Raw genomic sequence first — 20,916 nt, 5'->3', positions numbered from 1 at the left:
TTCTCTTCTCCTTCTTTTGAAAAGACATCCACTCGCCTCGCCTCGCTCCTCTGAATAGGTTAGCTAACGCTAGTTAGCCTTTAGCTAAGCTAGCTACTAGCCGACATCATGGCTATACCATGACAAGGCTCCGGCCATTTGTCCCGCTAGCGAGAGGCCTTTCGTCAACGTTCCTTGGTGACCGACCGACTGATAATGACCGACCTCTTTCTTCGTCTTGGCTGGCATAACTAAGCATAGTCAAAAGCTGCACGCGCGAAATAGTCAAACGCAGCTGACTCTTCTTCTTCTTCTTCTTCTTCTTCCACGCCGGCGTACTACACATGATGTAAGTAAAACCACTCCCTTCGTTGAAACCAATAGTATGTCTGCTGCAGAACCCCAGAGACTGAGCTCCAATAGTGAGTATGTCTGCAGGACTGCAGACCCAGGAACAAGTCAGACACATTCTACAAACGTGTCAAATGTGAAATATATAAGCATATAAGCAAAACTAGATTTTAGGTCTGTGATGAAAAAGGGCCTCGCGGGAAGGGGGGCCTCGCAAAAAAAAAAAAAAAAAAAAAAAAATTATTTATTTTTTTTATGCGAGGCCCCCCTTCCCGCGAGGCCCTGTGCGACCGCACTGCTCGCACACCCCCTGAGGCGGCCCTGCTTGTGTTAGTTGTGTTGCAGCGCAGGGCACTACAGTAGTGGAGGCTACAGCCTTATCAACAGTGCTGCACTTCCTGGTTTAATAGCACAGTCTTCAGGTGCTCAGATATATATATGTATGTCATGCATGTCTTAAATGTCACGATTAGATTAGTTTAGATGATATTTTTGGTATAGTGCTTAACAAGCATAATTTAATGTTGCCCAGTTGTGGCCTGTTGAGGGGCAATACATATCAAAAGTTCCAAAACATCTATTGTGTTTATATTTGTATGATCCACTATATAAACATAGTAATAATAATATCTACATACATGACATTTGATTGGAGGCTAGTCTCACTTTGTCCCACAGCAACATTAAAATAGTTTAGATTTGTGTATGTTGTTTATGTAAAAATTGTACTTGAAAGTAACACAATAGTTACTTTCTGAAGTAACTAGTTACTTTTATAATTTGTAACTGAGTAAGTAATTTAGTTACTTTTTGGAAGAAGTAACTAGTAACTGTAACTAGTTACTTTTTAAAAGTAACTTGCCCAACACTGGTGACATCACAACGGAACATGTTTGAGTACCATTTGAATAATTTAAATAATATGTTGACATTAAAAAAAGAACAAATAAAATGGAAAAAGAAACTACATAAAACAATGATACACATTATAATAAAATATTTAAGTAAAATGTATAGAAATAAAGAAAAATAAGACAATGAAATAAAGATAATAATTCATTTAAAAGCTATTTTAAAGAGGTAAGTTTTGAGCAGTGCCAACCGAGTCTGCTGTCCTAACAGACTTGGGGTCTGTAGGGTAAGCACTTATTCCCTCCGCCCTGAACATTTAGAGATGTATGGGCCTTTTAAGTCAGTGGTAAAAGTGTCTTTCAAGGATAAGTGAGCTCCTGCACTGATTATTATAGTTCAATATTCAATATTTGATCAACAAACCCCCCCCAAAAGCATAAAAAGGCCCCTCCCACCCAAAAAGGCCCCCCAAAAATAGCACAGGCCCAGTGCCCTTTTCAGCCTTTGAGCACCTGCCCCTCTAAAGTCCTGTGCACGTCCCTGGAACCCAGGTAGGTAATTTCGTCTTTCCTTGTGACAATATTGTCACCCACTGTAACTGAGAAGCCGTCGGTCTTGCTGAGTTTGTTATTTGAACCGAAGAGAATGGACTCTGTAACTGAGGGGTACAATTCCCTGACTGTATTACTAGATATGATACTTACTACCACTACCTTTGTACTTAATATTCGGCCACCCAGTACACGGCATAAATATATTATCATAAACACTCTCACGTAGATGAAACGGATCCAACACAAATGTACGAAGTCGAAACAGGTCTTTATTTCTACACAGCGATGGTGTGTAGAACAAGCACTTAATCACTTAATTACATTTATGAATTGAAATAGTATGCACTTTTATGGCAAAGAGTATTCGTCGGTATATCAATAGAGAATGTCCAATCTCTGAAGGCGCAGGTGGTAAATATACGACCTGGAATAGTTAAGGAATAACAGCAATGATACTTTAATGATTATATACTAGATACACTAGAGGGGGTTAATCCGGTCGCTTGTAAGCCGACAGGAGTAGGAGGGGGGGGGGGGGTAGAATCCGGCTGCCTCGTCCGGCCAAGGGTATCCCAGGTGAACCCACTGTAGTGCCGTTCAATGCGCCGGCGATCCTTGGACCACAGATGAAAGCAGGTGGACTCTTTGTGGGCCGGCTCTCTCCGGTCCACGGGGGAGAGACGTGAAGCGACCTCGTCTTGCAGAGCGTCTCCTCACCTTGCGTCCTCTCCAGGGGGGGGGGTTCCAACACACGGCAGTGTCGGGGGTCTTTATCCATGGAATAATCAAAGTATACAAAGCATAATCCGTGCCTGGGAAGGCGGGCTGTCGTCGGTAGAATAATCCGGTATACAGGTCCACTCGCTCGTCGGCTCTGGGGCTCCTCGGGTGCAGCTTCACATGGGGTCAACCACCCTGGGTAAGCAGCCAGTTCTCTGCCCGAAACGATGGGGTACTGACTACGGTAGTATTCTCACCGCACGAAGCACTATATATTAACAGACTATTATTAGCTTAATAGACTACGTCCAACTCGACGATATAGTGCCAAATATGACTATTCAAATATTAATATACACGATGTCTCAATACCGATGGTAGGCGAACTTGGCCTTACTCCCACACGTGGCGTTGCGGGGAGGCTTTACGTCTGTGACTCTATTGGAGGGTAAGAAACTGGACTGAAAAGAAAGTCCTACTTTAGTAGCGCAGTATATATACGCACTATGAACAAATAGTCCCATTAGTGGTGCGGTAGCCAGATTCCTACGCGGAACTAGGACTTGTTCGTACATGTGGAGCGGTACGTTTGAACTGGGTCTGAGGGGTATGGCAGCCTGGCACCAAGGTCTCGACCAATAGTAGAATGGAGACTATTGTGGGATGTTCAGTAAGCTAGAATGGATATTCAATGCATATTGTACAAGGAATATACAAGGGATATCAGGGAATATTAGAGAATATACAAATACAATTAAATATATATATATAAATAAATATATATATTCGGTTTAATCTGGCCCTTCACAACAGCCACCCCCTGAATAGGTCCCAGACCTAATCAGTTAAACAGAGACAGATTAATCGCGTTGTCTATTTACACATAAGGGTTTGCTGTAGGGGTCAGTCAACTTCACAAAGTCATAGGGTTGTAGGGTCATGGTCATCATCGATTGTGTCTGGGAGTCGAGGCAGTTCTATGAGCCTTGCCACGGGACGGGTGTAAGTGCGACCCTGGACGAGCACTTCAGCTGCTCGGACCTTGCCGTCGGCACCGGTGATCACTTTGCTTACGCGGCCGGCCGGCCACATAGCTCTGGGCAGTGATTGATCAATAATCATGACGACTGTTCCTTCTGTCAAATTGTCTCTCTCCTTTACCCACTTCTGGCGGGTCTGTAGAGACGGTAGGTAGTGCAGTAGGAAACTGTTCCAAAACTTGTCGGCTAATACTTGGCTGTACCTCCACATTCGTCGGCCGTTCGCTTCTTCAGGCCGGTACATTGTCTGTGGTAATGCAGGATCTAGCCGCCCCATCAGGAGTGTGTTGGGGGTAACTGGGTCGATATCCGCCACATCACTGGAGACATATCCGAGGGGCTTCGAGTTAAGTACTCCCTCAATCTCCGTGAGGACTGTCAGTAGGACTTCTTCCGCCACAGTCTGGGCCCCAAGTACTGCGTACAGGGCTGTCTTTATGGAGCGCACTTCTCGTTCCCAAGTGCCACCGAAGTGGGGTGCGTTTGGGGGGTTGAATTGGAAATCAACCTGTGCTGGAGCGAGGTGGGTCTTAAGTTCTGGGCCCATAGCTTGGAAGCTCTCTCTCAGCTCTCTTTCGCCGCCTTTGAAGTTTGTCCCATGATCGGACAATAGGGTAGACGGTCTTCCTTTCCGTGATGTGAATCTTCGGAAGGCCATAAGGAATGAGTCTGTGCTCATGGTCGGGAGAAGCTCGATGTGTATCGCTCTGGTGGTCATGCATTTGAATACAATACCCCACCGCTTCTCGGTTCCTCTTCCTTTCTTTATGTGCAGCGGGCCAAAGCAGTCCATACCCGTTGAGTGGAATGGCTTGTCACCGATTCGGAGGCGACATGGAGGAAGGTCAGCCATCCTTGGTATGCTGGGCTGCGCGCGCCACTTGCGGCAGTCTAGACATGTTCGCTGGAAGCGTCGTACCGCCTCTCTTCCTTGTAGGATCCAGTAACGACGTCTGATTTCCGCGAAGACTCTTTCTGCTCCTGCGTGATGTACATCCTCATCGTATTTCTTTATAATCAGCTCTGTGACCTTGTGTCGGCTGTTCAATACGATCGGGTATTTAATGTCATCCGGTAGATTGGGGGCTCTGCGTAGGCGACCACCCACTCTGATGAGGGTATGAGCGTCGCTCTCGGGGGCCAGGTGAATTAATCTGCTGTCGGATGGGACGGGCTTTCCTCCCTGTAGACAGGCCAATTCATCGGGGAACGAGTCTCTCTGGGCTCGCTGCAGTAGAAGCAATTCTGCTTCCTCGTAGTTAGCTGCTGACATATCAGCGGGGGACTTGCACTCCGGGTGGTACCGCAGGAATGTTCTTTGTTGTGCACTCTCTATGGACGTGCAATCGTCTATGTTAGGGTCGGTGGAGGCTACGGTGCTCAATCCACAGAACACAGACTTCTTATTTTCCACCTCCTCTGGACTTGCTTCCCTCGGGATAGGCATGGGCCACTGTCCTTCCGGGAGTCTTAGGAATGCGGGGCCGTCACTGTAGACATTGCGACGGGTGAGGTCATCCAGGGGCATCCCCCGGGTGATGCCGTCAGCTGGGTTCTGTTTTGTATCAACGTAGCGCCACTCTGTTTCTCCGGTTAACTCTTCGGTTAAGTCTTGAATCTCGGTGACTCTGACTCCCACGAAGACTTTGTACTTGCATGAGTCCGATTTGATCCAGGCGAGTACCGTCGTGGAATCTGACCACAGGATTGTTCTAGACACCGGTATGGTGAGCTCACGTTGGATGAGCGTGGCTAGGTGCGCTCCGGCTAGGGCTGCGCAGAGCTCTAGACGTGGGATAGATTGTTGCTTGCGTGGGGCTATTCTCGAGCGGGCGAGGACAAATGCTGTGTAGATCTCTCCCCCCTGGTCTTGGGCCCGCAAGTAGGCTACTGATCCGTATGCGACCTCTGAGGCGTCACTGAAGACGTGTAAGTCCATTTTACATGTCTCTGGCCTCACCGTGGGTGGGAAGTAGCTTCGGCGCATATTAACGCCTGGGAGTGAGTGGAGCTCCATCTCCCACTCTCTCCAGGTGGATTCAAGGTGTGCGGGAATGGGGTCGTCCCAGCCCTGGTCCTTGTCCCACAATGCTCGTACAATCATTTTTGCCCTGGTGGTGTACGGTAGAATACATCCTAGCGGGTCATATTGTCGGGCGAGTGTTGTGTACACACTCCGTCTGGTGGTCGGCGCCGCCGCCGGCCTTCCCTGCTCCGTAGTCAGGGGCTTGTGTCTGTAGTGAAGCGAATCTGTTTTGAATCGCCACACCAATCCCAGGGTTATCTCCTGGGCTTCTCCCGGGATTGTAGCCATCCAGGTCTCGCTGCTGGCTGCCTTGTCCTCGGAGGAGAGGCTGCGCAGTACTTGCGGATCGCTGCTGGCCCACTGCCTGAGATCAAAGCCGCCTTTGATCAATGAGGCGCGGAGTTTAATCAGGAGAGCCTCGGCTTTTTCCTGGGTTGAAAGGCTTTGTAGACAGTTGTCTACGTAGAAGCTGTTCTTTACGCTGTGTCGGACCTCTTCGTCCGCTGCTGGGTCCTCTGCTACATGTTTCTGTAGTGCAAATGTCGCACAGCAGGGGCTGCACGTCGTTCCGAAGGGGAGGACTTCCCATTGGTAGATGGCTGGGTGCTCATCTCCTGGCTTCTCTCTCCATAGGAACCGTAACAGGGGCTTGTCCGCCTCTACTAATCTCACCTGCAGGAACATTCCTTTAATGTCCCCGCTGATGGCCACCTTTTCCTGGCGGAAGCGGAGTAGAACGCCGAGTAGGGAGGGGCCGAGTGTGGGACCGGGCAGTAACTCTTTATTCAGATTTTGGGATCCGATCTGGTAGCTGCAGTTAAATACTATGCGGTCTTTACCGTTGTGATGGACCTTGTGGTGGGGCACGTACCACGATTCAGTGGTCTGGTCAGCCTCTTTAATGTCCATCTTTGTGACGTGTCCCGCTGTGATGAGCTTCTCAATCTCAGCGCGGTATACACTCTCTTGGGCAGGGTTCTTGGCTAAGCGCCGCTCCGTGTTCAGCAGGTACCGTTCTGTGGCGTCTGTCTTGGCGTGGAAAGTAGGCATTCCTTCTCGCCGCAGGAGTGGCGTGGCGTATCTCAACACGCCGTTGACCGGGACTCTCTTGGTCCCTGTCTCGAGGAGGTGAATTGCGTAAATGTCATCTTTAGAGCGAATGTCTTTCTTTCCGTTCTTAAAGGGCATTTGTTCCAAGGTCCATAGCCGCTCTACGTGTTGCAGGAGTGCGGTTTCTCCCTCTGTGACTCGGGAGTGGAGACATCTAGTGGCTGTACTTCGGTTGAGAGATTTGGCGAGCGGGCCTTGGAGAGTCCATCCCAAACGGGTCTCGACTGCTGCAGGACAGCCTCGGGGTCCGGTATGAACCCGGTCTATCGGGACAATGAGGTCTGCATGGTCGGAGCCTATCAACAGGGTCGGCATAGCATTGTCTATGAGCGGGATCGGTAACTTGCGCAGATGTGCATATTTCTCCATCAGCTTGGCGACGGGGTATGTGTACCGCGACAGTCCTATTTCTTGGCTGGTGAAAGCGTCTGCAATCTGGTACCGTCGCTCAGGCTGGCCGCTTGCTGCGATAGAGAATGAGACATTCTCGCCCTTTATCGTCTTCAAATCTCGTCTTATTGTCCGAATTGTCATTTGGGTTTCGCTTCCCCGCAGCCCTAGCTGGGCCGCAGCGGAGGCGAGCAGCAGGGTCTTCTCTGACCCGTCATCGAGGACGGCGTAAGTGTCCAGGACTTTATTCTGGTAGCTTAGTGTCACACGCACTACTTTTAGGAGTACTCGGGCTCCACTGCTGCTGGCGGGATCGATGTACATGACGCTCGCTTTGCGGCTGGATGGTGCAGGTGAAGGGCGCCGTCTGTTACTGTCGTGAAGTATGTCCAGATGGGCTCCATCGCACTTGGTGCACCTTTTCTTTAAGCGGCATTCGGCTGCCATGTGTGAGCGCGCACAGCGAAAACAGCGCTTGTTGGACTTTATCCATTGACCTGCTTCCTCCGCGTTCAGCTTGGGGAAGGAGTCACATTGCGCTAGCCAGTGTTCTTTCTCACAGTAGGGGCACACTATCTTCCACTTCTCCGTTCTGGAGGGGGTACTGTGGCTCCTGCTGCTCGGTACTGACTCCGATTGGTGCATCACAGTCACCGATCTTCTTCCATCATTTAGTCGTCTGGTTCCTTCTCTGGAGCCAGGGGTGCTCCGTCCGAATGTATCTAGCCGTAGGCTGCTGACTTCTCTCGCCAGGAAGTCTGCTAGATCGAGGAGGTTCGGTTCGGGGCCATTCGGGTCTCTGTGGTCCCTCTGCCGCCTAAAGCGCTCCTGACGAGCGGGCGGCAGCTTCTCCAGGATCCTTTCCACATTTGAGTTGGCGTAAAGTTCATGCCTCCCCTTCTCTCTTTGCGCTCCCAACATCCCTACCAGGGACTGCACTCTGATGGACAGGTCGTCCAGTGCTCGATTGTCTATTGCTGGGGGTAAGCGGTCGATGTGTCGGATCTCCTGGATCACGTAATCCCATATGCGCCCATACCTCTGGTCCAATGCTACCAGCGCTGCTGTGTATGGGGTGGTGGAAGTCGCGTAGGCGAGCGCTATATTATGTGCGCGGGGTACCTTTAAGTGCTTCAGTAGGATGGCGTATTTGTGGCGTTCATCCAATACATCCACCAACATGGTCTCCAGACACATGCAGAGTTCTGTATACTGGGCCCGGTTCTCTTGGGTGAAGTCGGGTACCATAGGCGTGCCAATGTATGACGCTGACTGTGGATACATCGGCGAGCGTTGGGGGAGAGGCCTCCTAGGCGAGTCTCCTCCCGCTCCTTGGTATGGGCTGGTACCGGCAGTGTACCATGGCCCGCTTGTCCAGGTGCTGTTCCTCGGTGCGGGTCGTGCGTCGTGCTCACCCGGGTATAGAGTCGGGGGTCTGTAGCGCAGCTCCGCGGGAGTATAGCCTGGGCTGTACCGGGCCTCCTGGTCCGGTAGAGTACTGTGCTGTCTTCGGGCGTGGTTCTCCTCCTCTTCCTCTTCGTCTTCAGTTAGGTCATCCAGTGCTTGTAGTCTCTGGTTTAGCCTCTCCACAGGATATGCTGCTCCTTCCCGGTTGCTAGGTCTCGCTTGGACCGGTGGGGGGAGGTGGTCTGTGGGGGGTATAGACCTCGTCTGTTGGTCAAGTTCAGGGTTGTTTACTCGGCTAGGGGATGCCGCCCTGGAGGTGTGTCTAGACGAGTTCCTGGAGCCTCTGGCGGAGGGAGAGGGTGTTGTCCGTTTGATCAGCTGTTCTATTAGTTGCGACTGCTGTCTGTCGCGCGCTGCGTCCCGTTGAGCACCGGCTCGTTCTCGGGCCATATTCTCTTCCATCTGAATGCGTCTTATTTCTAGACGTATCTGCTCGTGTTCGCTTCGCTGCTGGATCTGCAGTCGGTCGCGTTCAGCAGCGGCGTTCAGGCTGATGAGGAAGGCCTGCTGTAGGGTCCTCTCTGCCTCGCTGGGAGAAGGCGGTTGTATAGGGGAGCCTTCCCTCGGGGTACTCCTTGCGGAGCCTTGGAGTTCTATCTCCACGGTGCTCTCCCCGTCTTCTTCCGTGCCGAGTTCTCTCTCGGTAGCGTTGTATTCCTCCCGGGACTCATCGGGGACTACTTCTTCAGTACTGGCGGGGTGTGAAGTCATGTCTGGTTCCCACTGGTCCCCACCGTGAACTTGGTCAGTTACATTAGAGCCCGTAGGGGCCTCTATGGTCGGGGTAGTCTGGGCATTGGGGTTAGACATACTTTTACTTTCTAGTTTTACCGCGTTTACTGTTAGTAGAAGACTAGGTTGTTGACTGACAGCGTAAGCCTCTAAGTACTGAGGGAGCCGTCGTTCGCGCTGCGGGCGTTGGTTAGGAGGATCGTTTCGTGGAGTGTTCATCATAGGCCATTTCAATATTAATAACACTATATTAATATTACACTAATTACCATCCGGCTCGAAGGACCAATTGTAACTGAGGGGTACAATTCCCTGACTGTATTACTAGATATGATACTTACTACCACTACCTTTGTACTTAATATTCGGCCACCCAGTACACGGCATAAATATATTATCATAAACACTCTCACGTAGATGAAACGGATCCAACACAAATGTACGAAGTCGAAACAGGTCTTTATTTCTACACAGCGATGGTGTGTAGAACAAGCACTTAATCACTTAATTACATTTATGAATTGAAATAGTATGCACTTTTATGGCAAAGAGTATTCGTCGGTATATCAATAGAGAATGTCCAATCTCTGAAGGCGCAGGTGGTAAATATACGACCTGGAATAGTTAAGGAATAACAGCAATGATACTTTAATGATTATATACTAGATACACTAGAGGGGGTTAATCCGGTCGCTTGTAAGCCGACAGGAGTAGGAGGGGGGGGGGGGGTAGAATCCGGCTGCCTCGTCCGGCCAAGGGTATCCCAGGTGAACCCACTGTAGTGCCGTTCAATGCGCCGGCGATCCTTGGACCACAGATGAAAGCAGGTGGACTCTTTGTGGGCCGGCTCTCTCCGGTCCACGGGGGAGAGACGTGAAGCGACCTCGTCTTGCAGAGCGTCTCCTCACCTTGCGTCCTCTCCAGGGGGGGGGGTTCCAACACACGGCAGTGTCGGGGGTCTTTATCCATGGAATAATCAAAGTATACAAAGCATAATCCGTGCCTGGGAAGGCGGGCTGTCGTCGGTAGAATAATCCGGTATACAGGTCCACTCGCTCGTCGGCTCTGGGGCTCCTCGGGTGCAGCTTCACATGGGGTCAACCACCCTGGGTAAGCAGCCAGTTCTCTGCCCGAAACGATGGGGTACTGACTACGGTAGTATTCTCACCGCACGAAGCACTATATATTAACAGACTATTATTAGCTTAATAGACTACGTCCAACTCGACGATATAGTGCCAAATATGACTATTCAAATATTAATATACACGATGTCTCAATACCGATGGTAGGCGAACTTGGCCTTACTCCCACACGTGGCGTCGCGGGGAGGCTTTACGTCTGTGACTCTATTGGAGGGTAAGAAACTGGACTGAAAAGAAAGTCCTACTTTAGTAGCGCAGTATATATACGCACTATGAACAAATAGTCCCATTAGTGGTGCGGTAGCCAGATTCCTACGCGGAACTAGGACTTGTTCGTACATGTGGAGCGGTACGTTTGAACTGGGTCTGAGGGGTATGGCAGCCTGGCACCAAGGTCTCGACCAATAGTAGAATGGAGACTATTGTGGGATGTTCAGTAGGCTAGAATGGATATTCAATGCATATTGTACAAGGAATATACAAGGGATATCAGGGAATATTAAAGAATATACAAATACAATTAAATATATATATATAAATAAATATATATATTCGGTTTAATCTGGCCCTTCACAACAGACTCTGTTTTGCCCATGTGTAATGATAGTTTGTTATCAGCGAGCCATATGCAGATTTTGCCTAGTTCCGAGCTGAGGGTTTTTTCAACCTGCAACTTGTTCTTGTCAGAGACCAGCAGGGCTGAGTCGTCCGCAAACAGGAACAAGTTGCAGTCACAGGCTGATGACATGTCATTTGCATAAATTAGGAAGAGTAGCGGTCCTAGTATGCTTCCTTGTGGAACACCACAGCTCACTGTGAGGGGGGGGGGATAGAGTACCGTTTACCTCTACCATCTGTTCTCTCCCCTCCAGGTAGGATTGCATCCAGCTCACTGATAAGCTATCAAAACCAATTGCTTTTATGCAGCTCCAATGCCTAGTTATTACCCGCAGCAGTGGCGCTAGGTAGATCCGACACTGTGATGAGTGGTGGAGGAACGGTGTTGGGCAGGTGGTCAACAGCAGCGTCTGGTCCTTCGGCCATGGGCTCTGTTCTAAAACACCTTCAATGTCGAATTCGCTGTTAGTGTGCGTCGTATATCAACAATGGTTCCAGAATTAGTTAGACAAATTACTATTATTTCACAAGTTAGGCTAATATGAATGACATACTGTAGAATATGAACATAAATACGACGCTTCACAAACAGTGCGCAACTTCCTGACTCCAATATTATGGAGACATTTAAAGCCAAGGGCAACGCCACTACCGGTTACCTTGTCTTGGGCTATGTCCTCTACATGTAAAAAGTGATATTAGTGACGATATCCATTACGATTTATTTTCAAGCAACAAGAGCCTCTTGTTCAAAATGGATATTAGTACCTACTACACCAGGAGCTTGAAAGCTCGAACAAGCATCCACAATTCAAAGTGTGAAACCCCTTGAGAGCACTTGACTTCAACGGTTCAACATCTTGATGACATCACAGAGCAGGCTTTCAGAAGGTCTGGGTCTGGGTACAACATTAGCTATCTCGTTTTGATTGGTTGAAAACTTTATTAACAGATTGCAGAATGGGTACAGTTACGTACAGTACAGCTCAATACATACAATTGTTAAGGGGATGCAGACCAGAGAAAGACTTTCGTCTTGTTTACATCAGGGTCACTCATTAGCTATCTCGCGCCCGCGATATCAACTACGCCTGAGAGTTTTAACATAGCTAGCGAAATAAAAAGGCTATCCGAGACATAATGTAAAATAAATGGTAAATTTTTTTTATCCAAAGGGCTTTACAATTTTTGTTCCTCACATTCACCCATTCACTCACACACTGACGACAGAGGCAACCATGCAAGGTACTAACCTGCTCATCGGGAGCAATTAGGGGTTAGGTCGGTGTCTTGCTCAAGGACACTTCGACACGCTGCCCGGGAGGAGCGGGAAATTGGGAATCAAACCGGTGTTCTGCCGAATTCTACTGCTTCCTCGAAAACTGCTAACGGCTCTACCAGCCTCTGCCGTCAATGTGATTGTTACTTCAGCTAAACACTTCTCTGATGTAAATCAACACCACACTGTTTAATCAGCTGGATATGCTGCCAGACAGAGAATCCAAGGGTTTGAAACTGGAGTGAATGAAGTTCTGTAACATGTGTAGCACTGGCACAGTGACTCCGATGGCATGGCTGCTGTAGTCACTCTTGTGATGTGGGGAAAAGTTGATTGAACTCAATTCACTTTTCCTGTAGAATAGGGGGTCTGTTTAGAGAAGTTCACTTTCTGGCCATCTTGATAATATGGACTAACAAGACCAGGCCCCTATCTCTTTGATTGAAGAGTCATACATAATAGGAATCTGTCACATATATAATCGTGTTCCTTTCATATTTGAAGTCACTGGTAAATTACTGACAACACAGTTGTTAATTTGATCAAATACCAACTTCTACGACGCATTTGCCATCCATTGATTTGTCATTATATAGACTGTCTCTGGAATAGACTTTGTTTAACTGAAGAGCACATTGTTCAGTATGAGAAGCAGCTATTTGAAAAGCGCTAAACAATAACATGTTATTGTATTGTAACAAGAACATTAATATATTTATTAATCATTAGGGATGTTCCTTCATTGTTGATTTGACAGTTCAAATCTCAGCCAGGGCTTTAGTTGGTCAAGACCATCAATACATTAGTTGACTAGTTTTAAATTATTCAGTTAAGCCATTGACAATTTCAGGCAATTCTCTGGGGTCACATTTTTGCAAATATTCATTGGTCTTCATTCACTGTTTAACATTTTTATTTTTATTAATTTGCATGCCAAAATGTATGAAAGCCAGATGTTTTTATTGATTTGATGATTATATGGACTATGGTATTGGTCGATGAAAACCTATAGTTATTTCTTAAGCTGGGGATAGCCCTTATAGTTTATAAGCCTTTATGTATTAACCCCCCTCCCCATGCTATTGACTCATCAACAGATATGAAATATAAAATACATCTGGCAGAGGGGTGCATGCTCTGGGACCTGTAAGTTCAGACAGAGCAGGTTTGAGAGCTGGAGACGATGCCTTGCCTTTTACTATTTATCTGCGGTGGGTGACTTCGTCATTGTTGGAGGGTTACCGTACGCCGGGGAGTCATGCAGGCGTGGCTTACTGCTGCCTGACGACAACTGAACCGTGGACTCTGAGGCTCTGGTGGTGCTCTAAAAATAAATAGGACAGGCCGCTAGCTCAATGTGTCACTCTGAATGGACAGGGCCATAGAAACCCTCCTGGTTTGTAAATACACACCAGCTACTCCACCGTGGAAAAAGGAATACATCAGCCAGACTGCACCCATATAAAAAGACAATGGTTGATGGATACAATGATTCAAAATTCAGCTTTAAAAATATCTGCAGTTCGCTACCATGGTAATGTCTTCTTTATTAGAAAGTATACAGCTGTGAGTGACAGGAAAGATGGAAGCGAGAAATTATGTCCACTGTATTTATGGACTGAATGATGCCAGTGACAGGTTGCATTTGCATTGACCTTTGAGTTCTCTTGCAACTCAGATGGACTCACTTCCTATCCAACTGCCCCACAGAATAGGTAGCGCCTTGATGGCTCACGATGGCTTTTGACATGGATTTGCACAAATGAACTCTTAATTCTGTATCTAAAATACCATAAATCATGAAATTGAAAGACTGTTCAAAGACATATTTATCATTTAAATAAACCCCAAAATAAAAATTGTAATATTTTTTGTCAAAAGAACTTGTTTGCAAAATTTGAAAGTTAAGAAATAATGCAGGAATTTTGACCAGACATTTGACCTTAGCTGAAAGTCTATCTTCGAATGATGTACATTACAATTAAGGACAATTACTATATTACTATATAACACCCCCCCCCCCCCCCCCCCTCAAAGCTGTGTGCTTTATCCAAACAAAGTGCAGTGGGCTTTATTGTGAAATAAAGGACTGGGCCTACTGTAGGGATTAGTGGGGACATGCAGGATAGGGTAATTAATGTGTATTTTAGGAGCCCACTCATCAATTAAAGAGAGTCATTTTAAGCTTGTGAAGCTTGCAGACCAAACACTTGAGATGGATGATGACTTCTTAAATTTTTTTGGGGGTAGCCATCTCCTAACCCACATTTTGCACTAGTCAGTCCTTGCTCGTTTGGAAACGGCAGGGAAGTCGGGGGAGTTTGTGCCCCACCGTGACAAAGGTAAATGCAAATGGACAATGGAATTGCAGTTGGATTATACTACTCTAATCCCAACTGTTGAAGCCGAGGTCAGTCTTTGCATAAAGCAGGTGCTCACAGGTTTTCCAAGGGGCCTTGGGCTAAATCTGATTTGTATCACAAATGCTCCATCCATAATCTCGCTTAATAGGTTTAATGGCTTCCTAATGCTTTTTGTGTGTGTTGCAGCTGTTTCATGGCTCGCCAGATAAAAGTCACTGCTGATGTTATAATGGCCTTTTTAAGGAAAATGAAAAGGTTTTGCATTGTCACGTCAGGCCGGGCTTCAAAGCCAGAGGGGTCTCGACATGAGTACGACTTGGCCGCACCAGATGCCACAAGGACTTTGCGTGAACTCGACAAAAACACAAACTACAGTCGTTTATCATTTTGTTCATAATGCAACTTGAGCTGTCCAGACCACTCATTAAGTTGCCATTATAAGGTTTACTTCACATAAACTCCAAGTTCATATTATTCTCCTTAATATACTCAAGTCACACACACTCCTGCTTTTCTCTTTTCAAGCCTAAAATAAAGTATGACAAGGAGACGAATATTTAGTGAAACAATCATTTATTTCACTCTACTACAAAAATTATATAATTATTTGATCTATGATACAGACTCAAGATATACATAATATACAGTTGTAAGAGGAACTGTGGATATGGTACAAATACTTTACAATGTAAATGGTGTCATACAAAATATATGGAAATGCCCATTTTAAGAACTTAGTTCAGAAATGGGCCCTCACTTCCCAGGATTCTCAGCTATAAAATGTTTAGAGTACATGTTTTTTTATTCAATGTCTACTTTCACATTTACACTGGATGGGCCAACTATAATACTGATATGAAAATGGGAGTGAAACTAGAATAAACAACATTTATCGTGGTAAAACGGTAAGCAATCGTAAATAGCTCAGCATAACATCAGTCAAATGGCCAACATCAACACATTGTAAATGTTGCCTTCTGTAATAATGTGGTATTCCAGTTACTTTGTTCAATGTAGAGATTGTGTTCACCTCTGGTTGTAATAGGCCATTATTCAAGGAGTCATGGCTCTCCTTTTAATATTGTTTTTCTTTCAAACAGTGATTACAGGAAGAAATTACATTATTGAAAATGTCAGTCAAACCGGGGAAACTGCTTAGAGTGGTTCATATTCTCATTCCTTCATTGTCAACGTCAGCTATCGCTAACTGTAATTCCTCCAGTCTGGTCTAGTATTGCTTCATCTTATTACTTTCTTTGTGCCTTATGAAGATTCATAAGCGAACATACAGATGGACGGAGTAAAAAAAGAAAGAGGAAATAAATAGTTTTTAATATGCTTTTCAGACTGCTGTCGCATCGCTGCACCGTCCCCACAAGGGACTGTTACACAGACCATAGGTGCGCGCAGGCACATACAGGTTTCTTGCGAGAACAGCTCGCGTGGCCGTCCACACCGAGTCAGACTTCAGAGCGGGCGGAAGCGCACGGAGGAAGGCACATTTACATTGGAACAGCTGTAAATGCCTAGTCTATATGCGAAGTCAGTCCCCGTTTGAAGATTTTTTTAAAGATTTCCAGTTCCAGTGTTATATTCTGTAATTGTCCATTTTGCATGTATAACCCGTTATTATATCATTAATTTGAATGTTAGAATGAATTTTAGAATGATGAAATCAGTGTGACTGTACTTCTGAAAAAAGTATAGTATGGTTTATTTGTATTGGGAAAGATACAGACACATTAGCTGGTTGAACAACATCTATATGTGTGGTAATAATGCAGATATTGAGTGTATTTATGTGAAAATGCGAGTGGCGCACGCCTCAAATTCCAACCGAAGCGGAAAAATTCGCTTCCCGCCCACCCGCGGCCGGTGTGAACAGCGACGCCTGTTAACTCATTGAGCGCCAATAATGAGATATCTCATTTCTGAGAGCCAACGCTTGAGCGCCAATAACGAGATATCTCGTTTTTTTGTTCCTTTTTTTCAATTTTCGTATTCAATAAAAAAAGTTATTTATTTCTTTTTTTTACTACCAGGCAGTCCGGTAGAGAGAGAGAGAGAGAGAGGAAGAACGGGAGACAGAGCGGGGGGAAGACATTCGGCAACGGACGCCGGGTCCGGGAATCGAACCCGGGTCGGCCGCTTCGCGACGCAGCACGTTACATGGTTCGCTACAATTTTCTTATTCTAAACACTCGCGTGGGCCTTGTGAGTGTGCCTGGGACCGGCAATGACGATTGAATCCCGACAGGTGGCAGTATCGCCTACCTTATGAACTGCATGGGCCAGTTTAGTGTGGGGTCGCCCCACGCCGCAGTGAGAGCAACCAAAGCACTAGGGAGTGAGCAGCAGTGAGCAAACTACAGCCATCTAACGTTCGACAAAGGCGATCGTTTGAGCGAACTATTGGATATTATGAAGAAGAAGACAAAACGGATGATTATGGATGATAAGGTGCGTTTCCACCAGACTATGTTGGACTCGACACTTCTGGTAAATCCTAAAAATACTATAGTCAAACCGGCCGATGAGGAAACCTATTCGGCTCCGTGGTATAGTCTGGCCCGAGCACACAATAGTAACCTGCAATGCAATGGCGAGCGGACTATTGGAGATGATGAAGATGACAAAACGGATGATATGGATGATGATTATGGATGATAAGGTGCGTTTCCACCAGACTATGTTGGACTCGGCACTTCTGGTAAATCATAAAAATACTATAGTCAAACCGGCCGATGAGGAAACCTATTCGGCTCCCGTGGTATAGTCTGGCCCGAGCAGACTATAGAAGACAACGGATGAGGGCCACCTAGTATGGTATTGATCCTGTTCTGATCCAAGACACTTGGAGCGAGAGTGGAGTACCTGCTGACAAAGGTAACGTCTATTTTACGTCTATTTTACCGAACCCCATCATAAAACATGCTTTTGTAATGATTGCAGCGTCAGAAAACGACGCCCCCCAACCTGTCAAAGTGTCTTCAGAGTTCCTGTCCGGATGGACGTGGATGATAAGAGTTATTCAGATCTGCCACCTCTGGGACAAATCCTACAATCTACCAAGTTCTGCAATTTCATTTGAACATTTCTCCAATTTTCAAGCCAACTGAATGTGCCACTATAAAATTAGGCTGTGATGTTGTACAGCTAGAAGCCAAGCCTGCCATAATAGATGCATGGATAGTCTTGAAATAGAGCATTACACCGTTTCCTACTCCCAATGAAACTGTAAGGTCCCATGTACTGTACAGTATAGCTCTGATTCAACTTCAAAGTGCTGGCAAATGCAGGAAAAACAATGGCCGTGAAAGATGGTTTTGCCGCATGCAAAACGACTCTCGGACTGGGTATGCGTTTTCACTTGCTTGCATAAATGTCATTACTTTACGGGCACCTCAAATGGCGCGGGTAAGATGAAATATTTCTTGAGTGAGTGTTTAAAAAGGACCATACCGGTCTTTTTGACACGTGGGTTCAAAGTCGTTCTTGCGATACTAAAATCACTGCGCCTTTCTTTTTTATAATCTTTTACCATAACTGAAGGATTTGGTTCTTTTCTGACGATTCACCACTGTATCGGAATTTCTTTTGGTAATGGTAAAAGATTGTGAAAAGAATGACTTGGAACCATGTGTCAAAAACACTGGTATGATCCTTCAAGTCAAGAGTTGTGCATGGACAGAGTACGAGATGGCTCCGTGTAGTGTGTACCAGAGGTCACATCTTTTCCTCCAAAACCCCCTGAAAGTGCAGTTTTCTACCCTCCCCCACACTCCACCCCCAACATGTTCTTACCATTACTTTTAGCAAGAACGAGCTTCCCTGTAAATCATCAGTGCTTTGCCTTTGAAAGGTTTAATTTAAACTAGATCTTGTTGATGCTGGTCATCATCTTCTGGAACTTCTCTTCGTTTTTCAGGATGTTGGACTTGACAGCACAGATCTTGTCCTGTTGGTCCTTGATCAACTGGTCCAGTTCAGCTAGTTCAACCTTTAGGGGCTCCACCGCACTGTCTGTCGTTCTGTGGCACACACACGTATATATAAATTAGAGAGCAGTGGTTCACAAGGTGTGGTCCAGGGACCAGCAGGGGTCCTAAAGAGGGTTCTAGGAAGTCCACAGCAGTGTGGACAGTTATGCAATTATTTACTAATATACAGTATATCTCACAACAAAATCCTCTCGGAGGAATCACTAAAGTGCTCATAATACACAGTAAAGCATTCCCTCCTGGGTATCATTGCTTATTTACCACTAATGTGTATGTGTGACCACAGCAGCTCTGCCCCTGCAGCAGGCCTACGCACCATTCATTAATATGTGTGATCACTACAACTGAAATGAAGAGAATTTGGCAAAGTAAAACAATAATTTCAACACAGCTGTTTTCAACAAGAGGCAAGTGTCATTCACCCACCTCTCCCACAACGGAAATTGCATTCTGTTCACATATTAGTGTGATTCGAAAATGGGGCAGTTAAACTGTAGAACCGATTAGTCGGTCAAAATTCTTACTGGTGGTTAATGGTTAACCACGGACATCCTTAGTGACCACCTACCTCTCTCCTGCAGCAGGGCCTGTGCAGTACTAATGTGTATCGCTGCTGTCGGGACAAAACCTCATAACTCCAAAAACCCAACTTTTCAGCAGATGAAAAAAACTAACACAGATTTGAGGGTGAATAGAGTTAGGAGGTTTAGACAGATGATCGGTTTAATGCTTTCCCATTGTTTAAACTTTGTAAAACCCACACACACATATGGAGGATGATCTACGGAGTTGATTTATATAATAAAAAAATAAATAAAAAAAATTTAGTTATGAGGTTTTGTCCCGACAGCAGCGGTATGTTACTGTATGAGACCATCTACCTCTCTCCTGCAGCAGTACCTGTGCACTGCAGTACTAATGTGTATGTTACTGTATGAGACCACCTACCTCTCTCCTGCAGCAGGGCCTGTGCACTGCAGTACTAATGTGTATGTTACTGTATGAGACCACCTACTTCTCTCCTGCAGCAGGGCCTGTGCACTGCAGTACTAATGTGTATGTTATGAGACCACCTACCTCTGCTCCTGCAGCAGGGCCTGTGCGTGCTCCTTGTTCTCCCTCCTCCAGGTGTGCAGTTCAGCCTGCATGGCGTCCATGTCCTCCTGGATATAGTCCATGATCTTCCCCAGCGGCAATGCGCTGCGGCACACCGTCTGGATGGACGCGCGCAGCCGCTCTATCTCTCGCGAGACCAGGTCCCGCTCCTTCTTGCGCGCCGCCTCCGACACCACGTTCTGGAAGAGGGGAACAAGGTGATGGTTAGAGAGGTGTAAACCTCAGGCTTTACCGTCATGCAGTGTGACACTGATGCAACAACTTCCCCTTCAGTATATGATCGATATATGATATGATATACTGTGAGTCAGATATGTACAGGGATCATCAAACTATTGTATTTCGTGACTGTTGGGAACTAGGCTACACTGGCACACCTACTTCCAGTGAATGACGCTAAGCTAGGCTAACGGTGCGGCTGTTCCCTAAGCCTAATGCATGCACAGAGAAGAAAAGGGTATGCATCTGCTTGTCTAACTCCAGGGTAGATGGCAAATAAGCGGATTTCCCCAAAAGTTGGCGTGTTCCTTTACCAACCATGAATATGAGTCAGTATACAAATGAAACGAGCTAATTCACAACCTGAATAAAATATGACCTCAAAAGGTGACTACTGTATAGAGGTAGCCCCATATAATACAGTAAGACATTATGCCAGACAAGCGCAACAAAGCGCTATATAAGCAAAATAAGTTGATATGTCCAGACTATAACACTTCACATGTCAAAAACACATGTCCTCAGCTGATGCACCTTTTAATAAAGGCCGAGATGTTGAGACACCTCTGGTAGAGTGTGCTTTAAGACCTTCTGGCGGATCTCTCTGTAAATGAGAGAATTGTAGATGAGAACTATTTTATTGCATAATTTTACTGTCTATTCTATTTTACTAACTATTTTATTGCACTGCACTATTGCATCATTTTACTCTGTCTATTCTATTTGACAAATTATTTTATTGCACTGCACTATTGCACTATTTTTAATTTTTTTTTACTGATCTTTTTCCCCCTCCTTTTTCCTCCGATTTTCTCCCATCCCAATGTTAGTCGTTATGCCGATTCCCAATCCCCTTCCTGGTCGCTGCGCACTCTACCCCCCACAGTCGGTCTGGGAGAGTGGAGGCTATCACGTATCACGTGCTTCCTCCGACACACGTCTAGCCAATCAACC

The 20,916-nt window shown here is 46.3% G+C and overlaps 2 protein-coding genes across 5 annotated transcripts in view; both read right to left on the bottom strand.

Moving 5' to 3' along the window:
• Positions 1-11,410, bottom strand: part of asb1 (ankyrin repeat and SOCS box containing 1) — a gene marked incomplete at both ends in the record, with an annotated part of 77,820 nt that extends 66,410 nt beyond the window's left edge. The window contains one exon of the mRNA XM_084311361.1: positions 11,314-11,410. Within this exon, the coding sequence (XP_084167487.1) occupies positions 11,314-11,410 (97 nt within the window). The remainder of the gene's footprint in view (positions 1-11,313) is intronic.
• Positions 11,411-18,463: 7,053 nt separating this feature from the next.
• The window catches only part of traf3ip1 (TNF receptor-associated factor 3 interacting protein 1), an 88,057-nt gene continuing 85,604 nt past the window's right edge, over positions 18,464-20,916 (bottom strand). For all 4 annotated transcript variants that reach the window (XM_084309969.1, XM_084309971.1, XM_084309972.1 and 1 more), the window contains 2 exons: positions 19,705-19,922; positions 18,464-18,657 (listed from right to left, as the gene is read on the bottom strand). In XM_084309969.1, the coding sequence (XP_084166095.1) occupies positions 18,501-18,657; positions 19,705-19,922 (375 nt within the window). In that variant the 3' untranslated portion in view covers positions 18,464-18,500. The remainder of the gene's footprint in view (positions 18,658-19,704; positions 19,923-20,916) is intronic.

The sequence above is a fragment of the Notolepis coatsorum genome (genome assembly GCF_963971535.1).
Source record: "Notolepis coatsorum genome assembly, chromosome: 3".
Taxonomy (NCBI): domain Eukaryota; kingdom Metazoa; phylum Chordata; class Actinopteri; order Aulopiformes; family Paralepididae; genus Notolepis; species Notolepis coatsorum.
This window is presented reverse-complemented; position numbering and strand designations above follow the sequence as displayed.